At 45.5% G+C, this 12500-nt stretch overlaps 1 protein-coding gene across 5 annotated transcripts in view; it reads right to left on the bottom strand.

Annotated features, from left to right (window-relative positions):
* The window catches only part of eya4 (EYA transcriptional coactivator and phosphatase 4), a 24827-nt gene that overhangs the window by 6319 nt on the left and 6008 nt on the right, over positions 1-12500 (bottom strand). The window contains exons 3-13 of one of the 5 annotated variants that reach the window (XM_026995534.2): positions 9493-9536; positions 8241-8359; positions 6409-6492; positions 6080-6160; positions 4792-4858; positions 4005-4147; positions 3535-3681; positions 3304-3383; positions 2685-2862; positions 2041-2177; positions 1793-1876 (exon numbers count right to left, since the gene is read on the bottom strand). In XM_026995534.2, the coding sequence (XP_026851335.2) occupies positions 1793-1876; positions 2041-2177; positions 2685-2862; positions 3304-3383; positions 3535-3681; positions 4005-4147; positions 4792-4858; positions 6080-6160; positions 6409-6492; positions 8241-8359; positions 9493-9536 (1164 nt within the window). The remainder of the gene's footprint in view (positions 1-1792; positions 1877-2040; positions 2178-2684; positions 2863-3303; positions 3384-3534; positions 3682-4004; positions 4148-4791; positions 4859-6079; positions 6161-6408; positions 6493-8240; positions 8360-9492; positions 9537-12500) is intronic. The other 4 variants (XM_026995536.2, XM_026995537.2, XM_026995538.2 and 1 more) reach the window with 4 other exon arrangements.

Here is a 12500-nt window from a genome sequence, read left to right as displayed (position 1 = left end):
GTGAGTAGAGACCAGAGGAGGAGCAGAGTGGTGAGTAGAGAGACCAGAGGAGGAGCAGAGTGGTGAGAAGAGAGACCAGAGGAGGAGCAGTGTGGTGAGAAGAGAGACCAGAGGAGGAGCAGAGTGGTGAGAAGAGAGACCAGAGGAGGAGCAGAGTGGTGAGAAGAGAGACCAGAGGAGGAGCAGTGGTGAGAAGAGAGACCAGAGGAGGAGCAGTGTGGTGAGAAGAGAGACCAGAGGAGGAGCAGAGTGGTGAGAAGAGAGACCAGAGGAGGAGCAGAGTGGGGAGTAGAGAGACCAGAGGAGGAGCAGAGTGGTGAGAAGAGAGACCAGAGGAGGAGCAGAGTGGTGAGAAGAGAGACCAGAGGAGGAGCAGAGTGGTGAGAAGAGAGACCAGAGGAGGAGCAGAGTGGTGAGAAGAGAGACCAGAGGAGGCGCAGAGTGGTGAGTAGAGACCAGAGGAGGAGCAGAGTGGTGAGTAGAGAGAAAAGAGGAGGAGAAGAATGGTGAGAAGAGAGACCAGAGGAGGAGCAGTGTGGTGAGTAGAGAGACCAGAGGAGGAGCAGAGTGGTGAGAAGAGAGACCAGAGGAGGAGCAGAGTGGTGAGAAGAGAGACCAGAGGAGGAGCAGTGGTGAGAAGAGAGACCAGAGGAGGAGCAGTGTGGTGAGAAGAGAGACCAGAGGAGGAGCAGAGTGGTGAGAAGAGAGACCAGAGGAGGAGCAGAGTGGGGAGTAGAGAGACCAGAGGAGGAGCAGAGTGGTGAGAAGAGAGACCAGAGGAGGAGCAGAGTGGTGAGAAGAGAGACCAGAGGAGGAGCAGAGTGGTGAGAAGAGAGACCAGAGGAGGAGCAGAGTGGTGAGAAGAGAGACCAGAGGAGGAGCAGAGTGGTGAGTAGAGAGACCAGAGGAGGAGCAGAGTGGTGAGTAGTGGGGGGGGGGCAGGAGAGAGAGAGATTCTCAGCTGTAAAAATCATCACATGTGAGTTGCCTGCCTGTGTGCTGATTGGCTGAAGTATGGAGCCAGAATAGAACACGCAGTGCGTACATTCATACGTGTGGCCTCTCTAACTCCATGCCTCGTGCCCGCACACACACCCACACACCCACACACCCACACACACACTCACTTATGCACACACAAATCTTCCTTTTAAAGATCATATTCTCATGCTGTTTGGGTTCATGGGTTTTTAAAGTTCACATTTGTAATTAAACACACAAGGATACAATAATGAAAAAACTCAGTATGACCAAGTTTAAGTGTGTGTATGTGTGTAAAACAATGTGTGTGAGTATGTGCAAGTGTGTGTGTGTGTGTGTGTGTGTAAAAGTGTGTGCGAGCAAAATGTGTTTGGCGCCGCCTGAGTTTGACTGAGTGCCTAAGATCGGAGGGGTCTTGGTCGTCACGGTGCTGTCAGAAATAGCCTGTCAGCTGGGCTCACATGCAGCTGTCTCCATCGCTCTCACAGACGCACAGACAAGAAGTGATCCAAGGTGTGAAAAGAGGAGAGATACCCCATGTGGCCACTGGGATAGAGACAGCACCATTGCCAAGGGCTACCTGCTAGTCTGCTTATACTCCCGCCGCACGCACAGATCAGACCTTCCTTCTCACACCAGTCAAATGCAATTGTTAATTCATTTAAAATAAAATGATATTTAATTAGCACAGCCAAAGAACTTATTGCAGATAATAAAGAAAAAGCTGCCATCAGGTAGGAACATGTAGAAGTGTCTGAACTCAAAAATGAGTTTAAGTGATCAGGCTGAAGATGGGAGAGAGGAGGAATACCTTGCCATACTTCTGTGCATAAGATCCAGTGAGAAGCGAGTGAAAAACAATGATGGTCTCATCCAGATCCCAGACAAAGACTCTCTGTATAACACACAAATACACACGCACACACATACACATGCACACACATACACACATGTACACAGTGCCCACATTACACTGAAGGTTATAAAATAATTAAAATTCGTCTACAGATTCATGTGTACAATATCATAATACATTTATGCTTGTGAGTGTGGGGGTACCTCTAAATCACTATCAGGTGGTGGTGAGGGGTTGTTCTTCCTTCCACGCCCCCTGGGCTTAGCCCCGCCCCCACGGCATGACCGATCCTCCAATTCCTTGATGGGCGTGGAGGGACTCTGTCCGGCCTCAAACTCACCTAAACACAGGTAACACGCACACAAACAGGTCAGGGGTTACTACGACTCACACAACACTGGCCAGGAACGTGATACTCTTACATCCTCACACCTATTCAGCAGACATGCTTAAAGCACGCATGAACGCAGCAGCCAGTACAACGAAAGAATGATTTGTTAAATACAATATTCTAACAACAATCTCCATTATTAAGCAATGTGAAAAAGTGCAGGAGAGTGTGAAATAGCGTATTATGCTATGGCTATACTGGGAACTATGTGGCTCTGAAGTTATTGGGTATTTGTGTGTGTAGGTATTTGAAGGCACATCATTACATAAAAATGTGTGATTCTCAAAACAGCTCATGAACTATAAAGAGGAGGAATGTGTGAATGTGAGTGTTTGGGTGATAACTATTCACAGCAGAAGTATTCCAGGGGACAGCCAAGGAAAAGCACAAGGTATTGACTCCGACCAGACCGAACTCAGAGCCTCCCGAGCCTCACCCTGATTGGCCAGTGCTCACCTGAGTGCAACTCAGGTGCCTGTCCTGTTATTACAGGAGTGGGCTCTTGCAGCTGATAGCTGGAGGTGGAACCTGTGCTGTCCAATGTGCTGTTGGATGTCATGTACGAGCCGTACGAGGAGGCGGAGTAATACTGAGCATACTGATTCTGCCCAAACGCTGTGTACGCAGGGTACTCCTGTGGGCGAGGAAGACGCAGAACACAGCAGATGACAATACGCTCTGCTTTGATAATGAGAAACAAGAAAAATCGGCACTGATCACAGAATTCTGCATCATTTACGGAAACATGATGATTAGAGCACGGTTAAAACTCACCATGAACAATTTTAGCGGGTGAGAGAACGAGAGGGTGATGGGCGAGGGGGTAATAGAGAGAGAGAGAGTGTGGGGGACTGAGAGAGATGGGAAGATGATAAAACAGACTCAGACTGGTTCCTCACCCAGAACACAGACGGAGGATCTGAGGGTCTGAAGGGGGGTTAGAAGCCCTCGGATCCCCCATTACCCTTCTTCATCTCCCTCATTTTCCATCATCCATCCATCCATTCATCTTGATTTTAACTAGAACAGATTGTGTAAATGCTGTGTGTGTGTGTGTGTGTGTGTGTAACAGTACCTGTTGTGTGCTGAAGTTGGCCGGATTGGCAACAGAGTTATTGGAGGTGTACAGTCCAGGAGAAGTTGTAAACCCTGATGCTGGGGCAGAGAGAGAGAGCGAAACGTTTGGCAAATGCAATCAGACCAGCTCAAGCCTGTTGGCTGTTTTCAGTTTTCAAGGTCCCATTCCTCTCATGTACAGTCTAGCTATGGTCTAGCAGTCTAGCAGGCTATAGCCTGGTATCATTACCTGGCATCTGATAAGGTGAGTAGGCTGTCTGTCCAGGCTGGGGGGTGGTGAATCCAGGGCTGTAGCTGACTCCTGACTGGAGGGTAGATTGTGTCTGGGACAGCCCACCTTCTGTCTTTATCCCTGGTAACATCACCCCCAGATCTGCTGAAAGTATACCTTAGATGACGACCTGGGATGTCTCAGTAATGACACACTCAGTCCTTATTTCAACAGAAGATTTCAAGTCAGTGTTAAAGATGTGCATTATGGGTAGGACACAGCTGTGTTATTCTTTTTTTCTCTCATATGTTGCTCATGTTTTTTATTTAGTTTTTTAAAGTTATTGTTATTGTTGTTGATAATAATAATAACAATAATGATAAATCAATAAATCAATATAATAATAAGAGTAATATTACTACTACTACTACTACTACTAATTATTCTTATTACAGAGATAAAGCGTGTAAGAAGAGGTGAGAGATTACCATAGGTGGAGAGGCCGTAGGGTTGTGAGGTTTGGGAGTAAGGCGTATATACTGTGGACTGCTGCATCGTGCTAAACTGGGATTGGCCAGTGTAAGGAGACATAGGCGGGGCCACAGATGTGGACAGGATGTGGGGATAGGGCCTGTCAATCAAACAGAGCAGCAGTTATTGGATGGGAAGGTGTTTGTGTTTGGGACGGTGTGAGTGTGTGTGTGTGTGTGAGTGTGTGTGTATGTGTGTGTGTGTGTGTGTGTGTGTGTGTGTGAGTGTGTGTGAGTGTGTGTGTGTGTATGTGTGTGTGTGTGTGTGTGTGTGTGAGTGTGTGTGAGTGTGTGTGTGTGTGTGTGTGAGTGTGTGTGTGTGTGTGTGTGTGTGTGTGTGTGAGTGTGTGTGTGTGAGTGTGTGTGTGTGTGTGAGTGTGTGTGTATGTGTGTGTGTGAATGTGTGTGTGTGTGTGTGTGTGTGTGTGTGTGTGTGAGTGTGTGTGTGTGTGTGAGTGTGTGTGTGTGTGTGTGTGTGTGTGTGTGTGTGTGTGTGTGTGAGTGTGTGTGTGTGAGTGTGTGTGTGTGTGTGTGTGTGTGTGTGTGTGTGTGTGTGAGTGTGTGTGAGTGTGTGTGTGTGTGTGTGTGTGAGTGTGTGTGTGTGTGTGTGTGTGTGTGTGAGTGTGTGTGTGTGTGTGTGTGAGTGTGTGTGTGTGTGAGTGTGTGTGTGTGTGTGTGTGTGTGTGTGTGAGTGTGTGTGTGTGTGTGTGTGTGTGTGAGTGTGTGTGTGTGTTGGATCTCTTACTTTGAGGGGTAGAGGGGAGGTGAGTACTGGTGTCCAGGACGAGGACTGAATCCGCTACTGGTTATAACTGCAAGTAAAAGCCATGTTACAAGTGGTATCAGTTTTGATCCATAAATCATTTTACACACACACCCCCACGCGCACACCCCCCCCCCCACACGCACACACACACACCACACACACACACACACACACGCACACACACGCACACACACACACACGCACACACACACAGGCTCACACGCAGGCACACATGCAAACTTTATACCAGCAAACATCAACATATGTTAACATTTATCATCTCCTTTCTTGATGTTTTCTACTGGATGTCAAAACTGTAAAACCGAATGTGCATCATAGACATGTTCCACTGAAAAAGCATCTGTGAAAAGTAAATCAAACACACACACACACTCACACTCACACACACGCACACATCTGATTGACAGTTAAGTCTTCTTCTGCCTTACAGCAGCTGGAGCTAATTCAGTAAAAGGAGAAGAAGAAAATAACAGGAACTACCCTCTCAAAATCAAATATCCTTCAACATCACAGACCAGCTCACTCCCCTCCCCTCTCCTCCCCTCCTGTCTCTTCTCTCTCCTCCCCTCCTCGTCTCCTCTCCTCCCCTCCTCTCTCCTCCTCCCTCTCTCCTCCCCTCCTCTCCTCCCCTCCTCCTCCTCTACTCTCTCTCTCCTCCCCTCCTCCTCGCCTCCCCTCCTCTCCTCCTCTCTCCTCTCCTCCCCTCCTCCTTGCCTCCCCTCCTCTCCTCCACTCCTCTCTCCTCTCCTCTCTCCTCCCCTCCTCTCTCTCTCCTCTCCTCTCTCCTCCCCTCCTCTCTCCTCTCCTCTCTCCTCTCCTCCCCTCCTCCTCTCCTCTCTCATCTCCTCTCCTGTGGAACTGTCCCCTACCACTATGAGATGGACATCAGGCCCCCTGTCACACTATTGCGGCATCAGGGCCCCTTTTCAGCTAAAGCCTGGACCACAGCTCTCTCTGTACGTGTGTGTATGTGTGTGTGTGAGAGAGTGTGCGTAATGTGGCTAAATAAAGAGCCGATGCTGTTCTGATGACGTTAACCCAAGGACAGTATAAAGATTGAAGGCTCGGAGCTTTCAGCAAGTTCCACAGGTTTACATAAGGTTCCGTGTGTGTGTCTGCATTTGTGTGTGTGTGTGTGTGTGCACGTGTGTGTGCATGTAGGTTATTTGTATTTGTGCATGTGTGTGTGTATGCATGTTTATGTATGTATGCACATATATCTGTGTGTGTGTTTGTGATATCTCACCTGACCCCGTGTAAGTGTCTAGCCCTGCATCTCCTCCTGCTGTGCTCACGGCTTCACTGCTGTTCAGTGGCTCTGTCTTTACTAGGAGGAGAGAGACAGAAAGACAGAGAGACAGAAAAAGTTCAAATCAATGTTGACTAAAGATAAAAAGAAACTCCATCCACAGCAAAGCTTCTGTCTACATCACACATGTAGCATTAAATCTTTGTAGCTAATAGTGTATATACACCATCCTCTGCTCTGAAACATGGCACACATTAAAACATACTCTAGGAACACATATATTCATTACAACATGTATGTTCATTCCACACACACATGCAGTATACCATAGTTCTTCGTACTTGGGGCAGTGGGCGGAGTGCTGCAGCCCAGCAACCAATCAGCCGTGTTTAGAATTGTCATGTTCTCTCCTGAGGGATGTGGGGCGGAGTCAGTTACATCAGACTACATTATCCAGAAGCTTACGAAAAGGTTCCAACACATAAGTAGTTTGTCATGTAGTGCAGTGAATATGATAAAAGTTGCCAGCGAATTGCTTCTTAGGTCTCCGCAAACGTACAGATAAAAATGTAAGTACACGTGGATAGATGCTCATCGGGACGTTTCCAAAGATTTTGCTCTGATGACCATGACAGTGATGTTAGATGATGTACTGGATGGAAAAAAGACATGTTTTTTCATGTTTAAGTGTGTGCGCGTGTGTGAGTGTTCATGTGTGTGTGTGTAAACTACATGTACACTAAAGACCATTAAAGCACACCTTGGCAGGAGAAATTGGCTTTCCTAGACAGTGGGATTCTTGCTTGCATTTGTGACTGCGTGGGTTGTCGTGTGTGTGTGTGTGTGTGTGCAGTTTAAACTGGACTGGGAGCTGAGAAGAATGTTGAATATGTCATTGTATTGGCAGCGTGCATGTTTGTGTGTGTGTGTGTGTGTGTGTGTGTGTGTGTGTGTGTGTGTGTGTGTGTATGTGTGTGTGTTAGAATCATTAGCTGGATTCAAATCCAAATAATTTACATGAGCTCTCCTTTCCTCACTATAATACACTATATTACACTATAATACACTATATTACACTATTATACACTATATTACTCTATTGTACACTATATTACACTATTATACACTATATTACACTATTATACACTATATTACTCTATTGTACACTATATTACACTATTATACACTATATTACTCTATTGTTTCCTTCAACCTGCATGTCAAAACCAGATGAGATCAAATCACTGTGACCCACTCTCACACACACTCTCTCTCTCTCTCTCTCTCACACACACACACACAAACACATACACACTAATGCACAAATACATGCTTTGAAACATACATTTACTCTTCAGTGAGGTGTTGTGGACTGTTAAAGTGGGTATGCCTTTAATTAATGTTTTTTCTATGTTTGTTTAAGTTTTTTTTTCTAACAGGCCAGTGCTCTGAACCTCTAAATACAGGAAATAGCTTTCACTGTACTGTACTCTCACTCACACTCGCACACACAAAACACACTAACTCTAAACAGCCAAGAGCTTAGGCATACACCCACCCACACACACATACACACGTGTGCTGTTTAATGAGTCTGAACATAACTTCTCCACACAGGCTGAGAGTGTGTTCAGCCTTCGAGGTCAGACTGAAAAATCTTCCTAAGCTCCCCAGCAGCTGACCAGCTTGGGCGCCCACTCCTACAGAGCACCATATACAATACCTTTTCTCAAACAATCACTCCTGGACTCGGGAATTAACACATTGTACAATGACATGCACGCTGCACCCCACACCCCCAACAAACACACACACACACACTCCACCTCTCCCTCTTCAACACATCTCTTTAAAGCATTCACCTCACAATTGGCTTGAGGCTTTTGTGAAGTGTGTATGCTGTATACTCATAATGTATAAGTCATTATGCATATCTAATACGGATAAAGGAATGAATGAATTAACAAATAATACACAAACGAACAAATACACAAATTAAATTTGATACTTTTTTTTGTGGTTTTGATGAAGTTGAGTTTAGCTATCAAATATTCATTTTATGACATGTGATCGATAACGACTGCGTCACAAATATCTCGGTATTTCTATATGAAAATGTTCCGTCCCTGGTGTCCACAGACGTCAGGAAGCCTCTCACCTCCTGTTCCATTGGTGGAGATGCTGTTACTGAGGAGGGTCTTGTCCAGTTTGGAGCTGCTGTCATTGACACTAGTCACTGCGTGCTGAGGGGTAGTTAATTCCTGCATCTCCAAAGATCTACACACAAATAGGAGACTGTCAAACAATCACTATAAAACAGAGAGAAAGAAAGAGAAAGCATGCTACATATAAGAAAGTTTATACTTCTCAGACTAGAACACAACATAATGACACACCAATCCCAGCACAGCATTATCAGCCCAGAATGATCAGTCCGCTGGTCAGAGGCTGACCAGGGTTGAGTGCCAGGTTGTGCCAGGCAGCTGCCTCTGTGTGGCTCTAAACTACTGGGCATTTACTTGGTGCTTCTAATGAAGAAACCTTTTGTAATAAAGTGGCTGGTGAGTGTATGTGTACATGTGGATGACAGTCATATAACTGAGGCACCACATACACTCAGCTGTAATGGTTTTCGTTTAAACCTATTGGCCGTTAAAGCCTCAGTCACATCAAGCAGTTTGAGGTGCAGTAGTGGTGTGATGAAGCAGGAGGGTGCCCAAACTATTATCATTACTGCTCACATATATCTCACACAGCAGGAAATGAAACAACTTTCTCTCTCTCACTCTTTTAAGGTCTTTCTCTCTCTCTCCCCCCCTCTCATGGCTGCTTCTTTAATCATGCTATATCATTCATCAGCTTTTTCCCCATCTATGGCAGAAACATCTGTATGAACATACAATAAGACTGAGTGAGCTAGTACACACACACACATCACCACCCCAGATCCAGGCCTTAGACTGAACATTCTTACAGTACACCCACTCAGACTTGCAATGACTTTAACATCCTACAGTGTGTGTGCATGTGTGTGTGTGTTTGTGCGTGTGTGGAGGCGTGTGTGTGTGCTTGTGCGTGCGTGGAGGTGTGTGTGTGTGTGTGTGTTTGTGCGTGTGTGGAGGTGTGTGTGTGTGTATGTGTGTTTGTGCGTGTGTGGAGGTGTGCATGTGTGTGTGTGTGTTTGTGCGTGTGTGGAGGCGTGTGTGTGTGTTTGTGCGTGTGTGGAGGTGTGTGTGTGTGTGTGTGGAGGTGTGTGTGTGTGTGTCTCAGTCTGATCTTACCCCCCCGCCGCGTGAAAGTGTGTGTTGCCTACTATTCACACTCTGAAAACAATCTCACTGTCAAATCTCACAGTCAGTCATAACTAAGGTGGATACACTCCTGTTAGCACTGGGCACTGTGTGTGTTACCTGGTGTCAGAGGGGTCATGAGCATCTGAGAGAGGTTTCTTCACCTGTGAAGGTAAAGAATGTGGTTTTGTTGAAGAGTAAAATTCACATGATAATGACCTTCCCTCTGCCACACCCCCCACACACACTCACACACAACCTTGATAAAATTATTTTTGCTAAAGTTCTTTTGGAAGGAATTGATTATACTAGACAAACTGTCAGTTGAGTTGTCACGTCCCCTAATGACCGACGGCTCTGCTAAACAGGTCACCCACCCCATCCCCTGCAACGCGGCACCCAGACCCCACCTCCCCACCTCCCCACCTCCACACCTCCCCACCTCCACACCTCTCTCGGCCTCTCTCTCTCTCTTTCTTGCCTATTGGTTGCCTTTTCTCGTTGTTTGTGAAAGGAGAACATACATATACTCTTTTGCTCACGCACAAATTACTTTTATTTTTCCTTATTTGCCAATTATACTGCAGAATTACTGGGATGTTCAGTGATTATATGTATGTGTACACAAAAGGTTTAGATCAAAGGACAGCAAAGTGTAGAATGTCTACAAATTTCTGCTGATTAGTTTGGACCCTTTACACCTACAGACACACACACACACACACACAAACTTGAATACAAAATGTGTGCTAGAGGTACCGTGTGGTTTTTTGAAGGGATCATATGTTTAGAGCACTCAGATGTCAATGCATGGTATCAAACATACATGTATACATACACACACACACACACACACCAGCATACACACCTTATTTGATCGGTTTCTTACTTTATCATTTTAGTATGGTCCAAACACAACACTTCTGAAAGTAATACATGTGTATTGTGACTGATTGTGTGTGGGTCTCAAATGTAACTTACACAAAGCCTGTTGCTCTGAACACAATGTAGGATCAGATGCAGCTGACAGTAGGACTCAGAAAGAGTTTGTGTGTGTGTGTGTGTGTGAGAGAGAGAGAGAGAGAGAGACAGACAAAACATGCACACACTATCATCAGGGTGAGATTATCGGCAGGTTTCTTGCCCCACTGTCCCTGTGTGTGTGTGTGTGTGTGTGTGTGTGTGTGTGAGAGAGAGAGAGAGAGAGAGAGATAGACAGACAAAACATGCACACACTATCATCAGGATGAGATTATCGGCAGGTTTCTTGCCCCACTGTCCCTGTGTGGTGAAGCCATCTTTAACATCCTCTGAGCCACAACACGAGTGCAGCAGCACACTGCATATCCTCCCCACTTCACTACCAGGGAAGCAACACAGACACACCAAACGTGGCTTCCCAGTAGGGCTCTCCGTATTGTCGGTGAAGTCAGGAAGCAGCCGTACTCGCCCATACACTTACAGCTCCGATGTACAACAGGGGAAGGTCAGGGCAAACAGACTGCTTCAGCCGTCAAATACGTACATGTCTGTGTGCTGCTTTCAGAAACTCTGGCCACTGGCATTAGGGTACACACACACACACACACACACAGACTTGTTCTTAGCTTTGGATATTATGATTATCACCACTGTAACATCATACTCTTCCTTTCATGCTTTCATGTAAAACACATTGTTACCCCCCAACATACACACACACACACACAGACACACATTTCTGAAAGCCACAGGGAGGTGTAAGACTATCTTACGCGTCTCCTCCCAGAAATGCTCCCTTCCACAGGTTAGAGAAACGCTAAAAGAACAAGAAAGAATGAAAAAAGAAAAGACACACCCATTCTCTCTCTCTCTCTCTCTCTCTCTCTCCCTTCCTTCCTTTATCAGGTGATGTGTTATATTGTCTACAAAGGTTAAACCACCTAAGGGGAAGGGAAAATTAAAAATGAAAACTAAAATTAGATCAGACCTGCAACACATACACACACACACTTTAATCAGAGCTTCATGTCATTGCTGAATATCCTAGTATCAGTTCCATTTGTTTCATGTCTATTATAATAGCATGACATTAAACTGAACTACAAAACTCTTAGGCAAGATAACCGTGGGCAAATATCTGAATGATTAACGCAGCAACTTCAGTCATTTAAAGTTAGATGCTAGGTTTAGTAATTGTTTTATTTCATATCTCAAACACTTGCAATGGGCTTCAATATTAATATAACATTCATTTGAATTAAAAAAAACCTTTTCATATATTGCTACAAGCTCCCTGATTTTAAGTGTTAGACTGATCCGTTTCCATGCCAACCTGTGTGTTCTTACTGTGGTATATTCCATTAGAGGGAAGGGGGGCAGAGAGAAACTGGACACCAACCAGCCAGACACACCTACTCAGCATTTGAGAGAGTGAGTATGTGTGTGTGTGCATATATGTATGTGTGTATCTAAGTGCCTCCCTGTTTGTGTGCATGTGTGTGTGTGTGTGTGTGTGTTTATGTGTGTGTGTGTGTGTGTGTGTTTGCATGTTCATGTATACATGTGTTTGTGTGTGTGCATATGTCTGTTACAGTATGAACTGAAACTTTATATAAAAAAGCACTCTAGCATTAAAGTGCCCCTTTCCCCTCTGATTGGAGCAGACAAAAATGCTTCTTAATTATTCATGAGTTCTTGTGCTTGTGTCAGCTCCTGGTTAATTATTTAAATTAATCTCATTAACGAGGGGCTGGGTTTCAGCAGCATTTAATTAAATGATGACTTGCTTCCCAGATGTCGACGTGCTTGTTAAATAATGGGCTCGGTCTGAATCCAAACTGTCCTTATGCCCTTCACCCAAAACTACACACACACACACACACACACACACACACACACACACACACACACGCACACACACACACTTGTGTAGGCATCCTTCCTCTGAGAGCTAACCCTGCTCTGACTCACCTCTGGGGGACTCTGGGCTGTGTGAAAAGATCACTATCTCAACATGAATGTCCAAAAAATGCAGGAAATGAGAACGAATGTGCAGGTTTTGTTCTCCATCCACTGGTGTGACCACCTGAGATCAGCACGACGACAGCCGTCTGACACCAGACGCAGGAAACACTGCTCCACACACA

This window comes from Electrophorus electricus, chromosome 24, assembly GCF_013358815.1.
Source record: "Electrophorus electricus isolate fEleEle1 chromosome 24, fEleEle1.pri, whole genome shotgun sequence".
Classification (NCBI taxonomy): Eukaryota; Metazoa; Chordata; class Actinopteri; order Gymnotiformes; family Gymnotidae; genus Electrophorus; species Electrophorus electricus.
The sequence above is the reverse complement of the archived record's forward strand: the minus strand, read 5'-3'. Positions and strand labels throughout refer to the sequence as shown.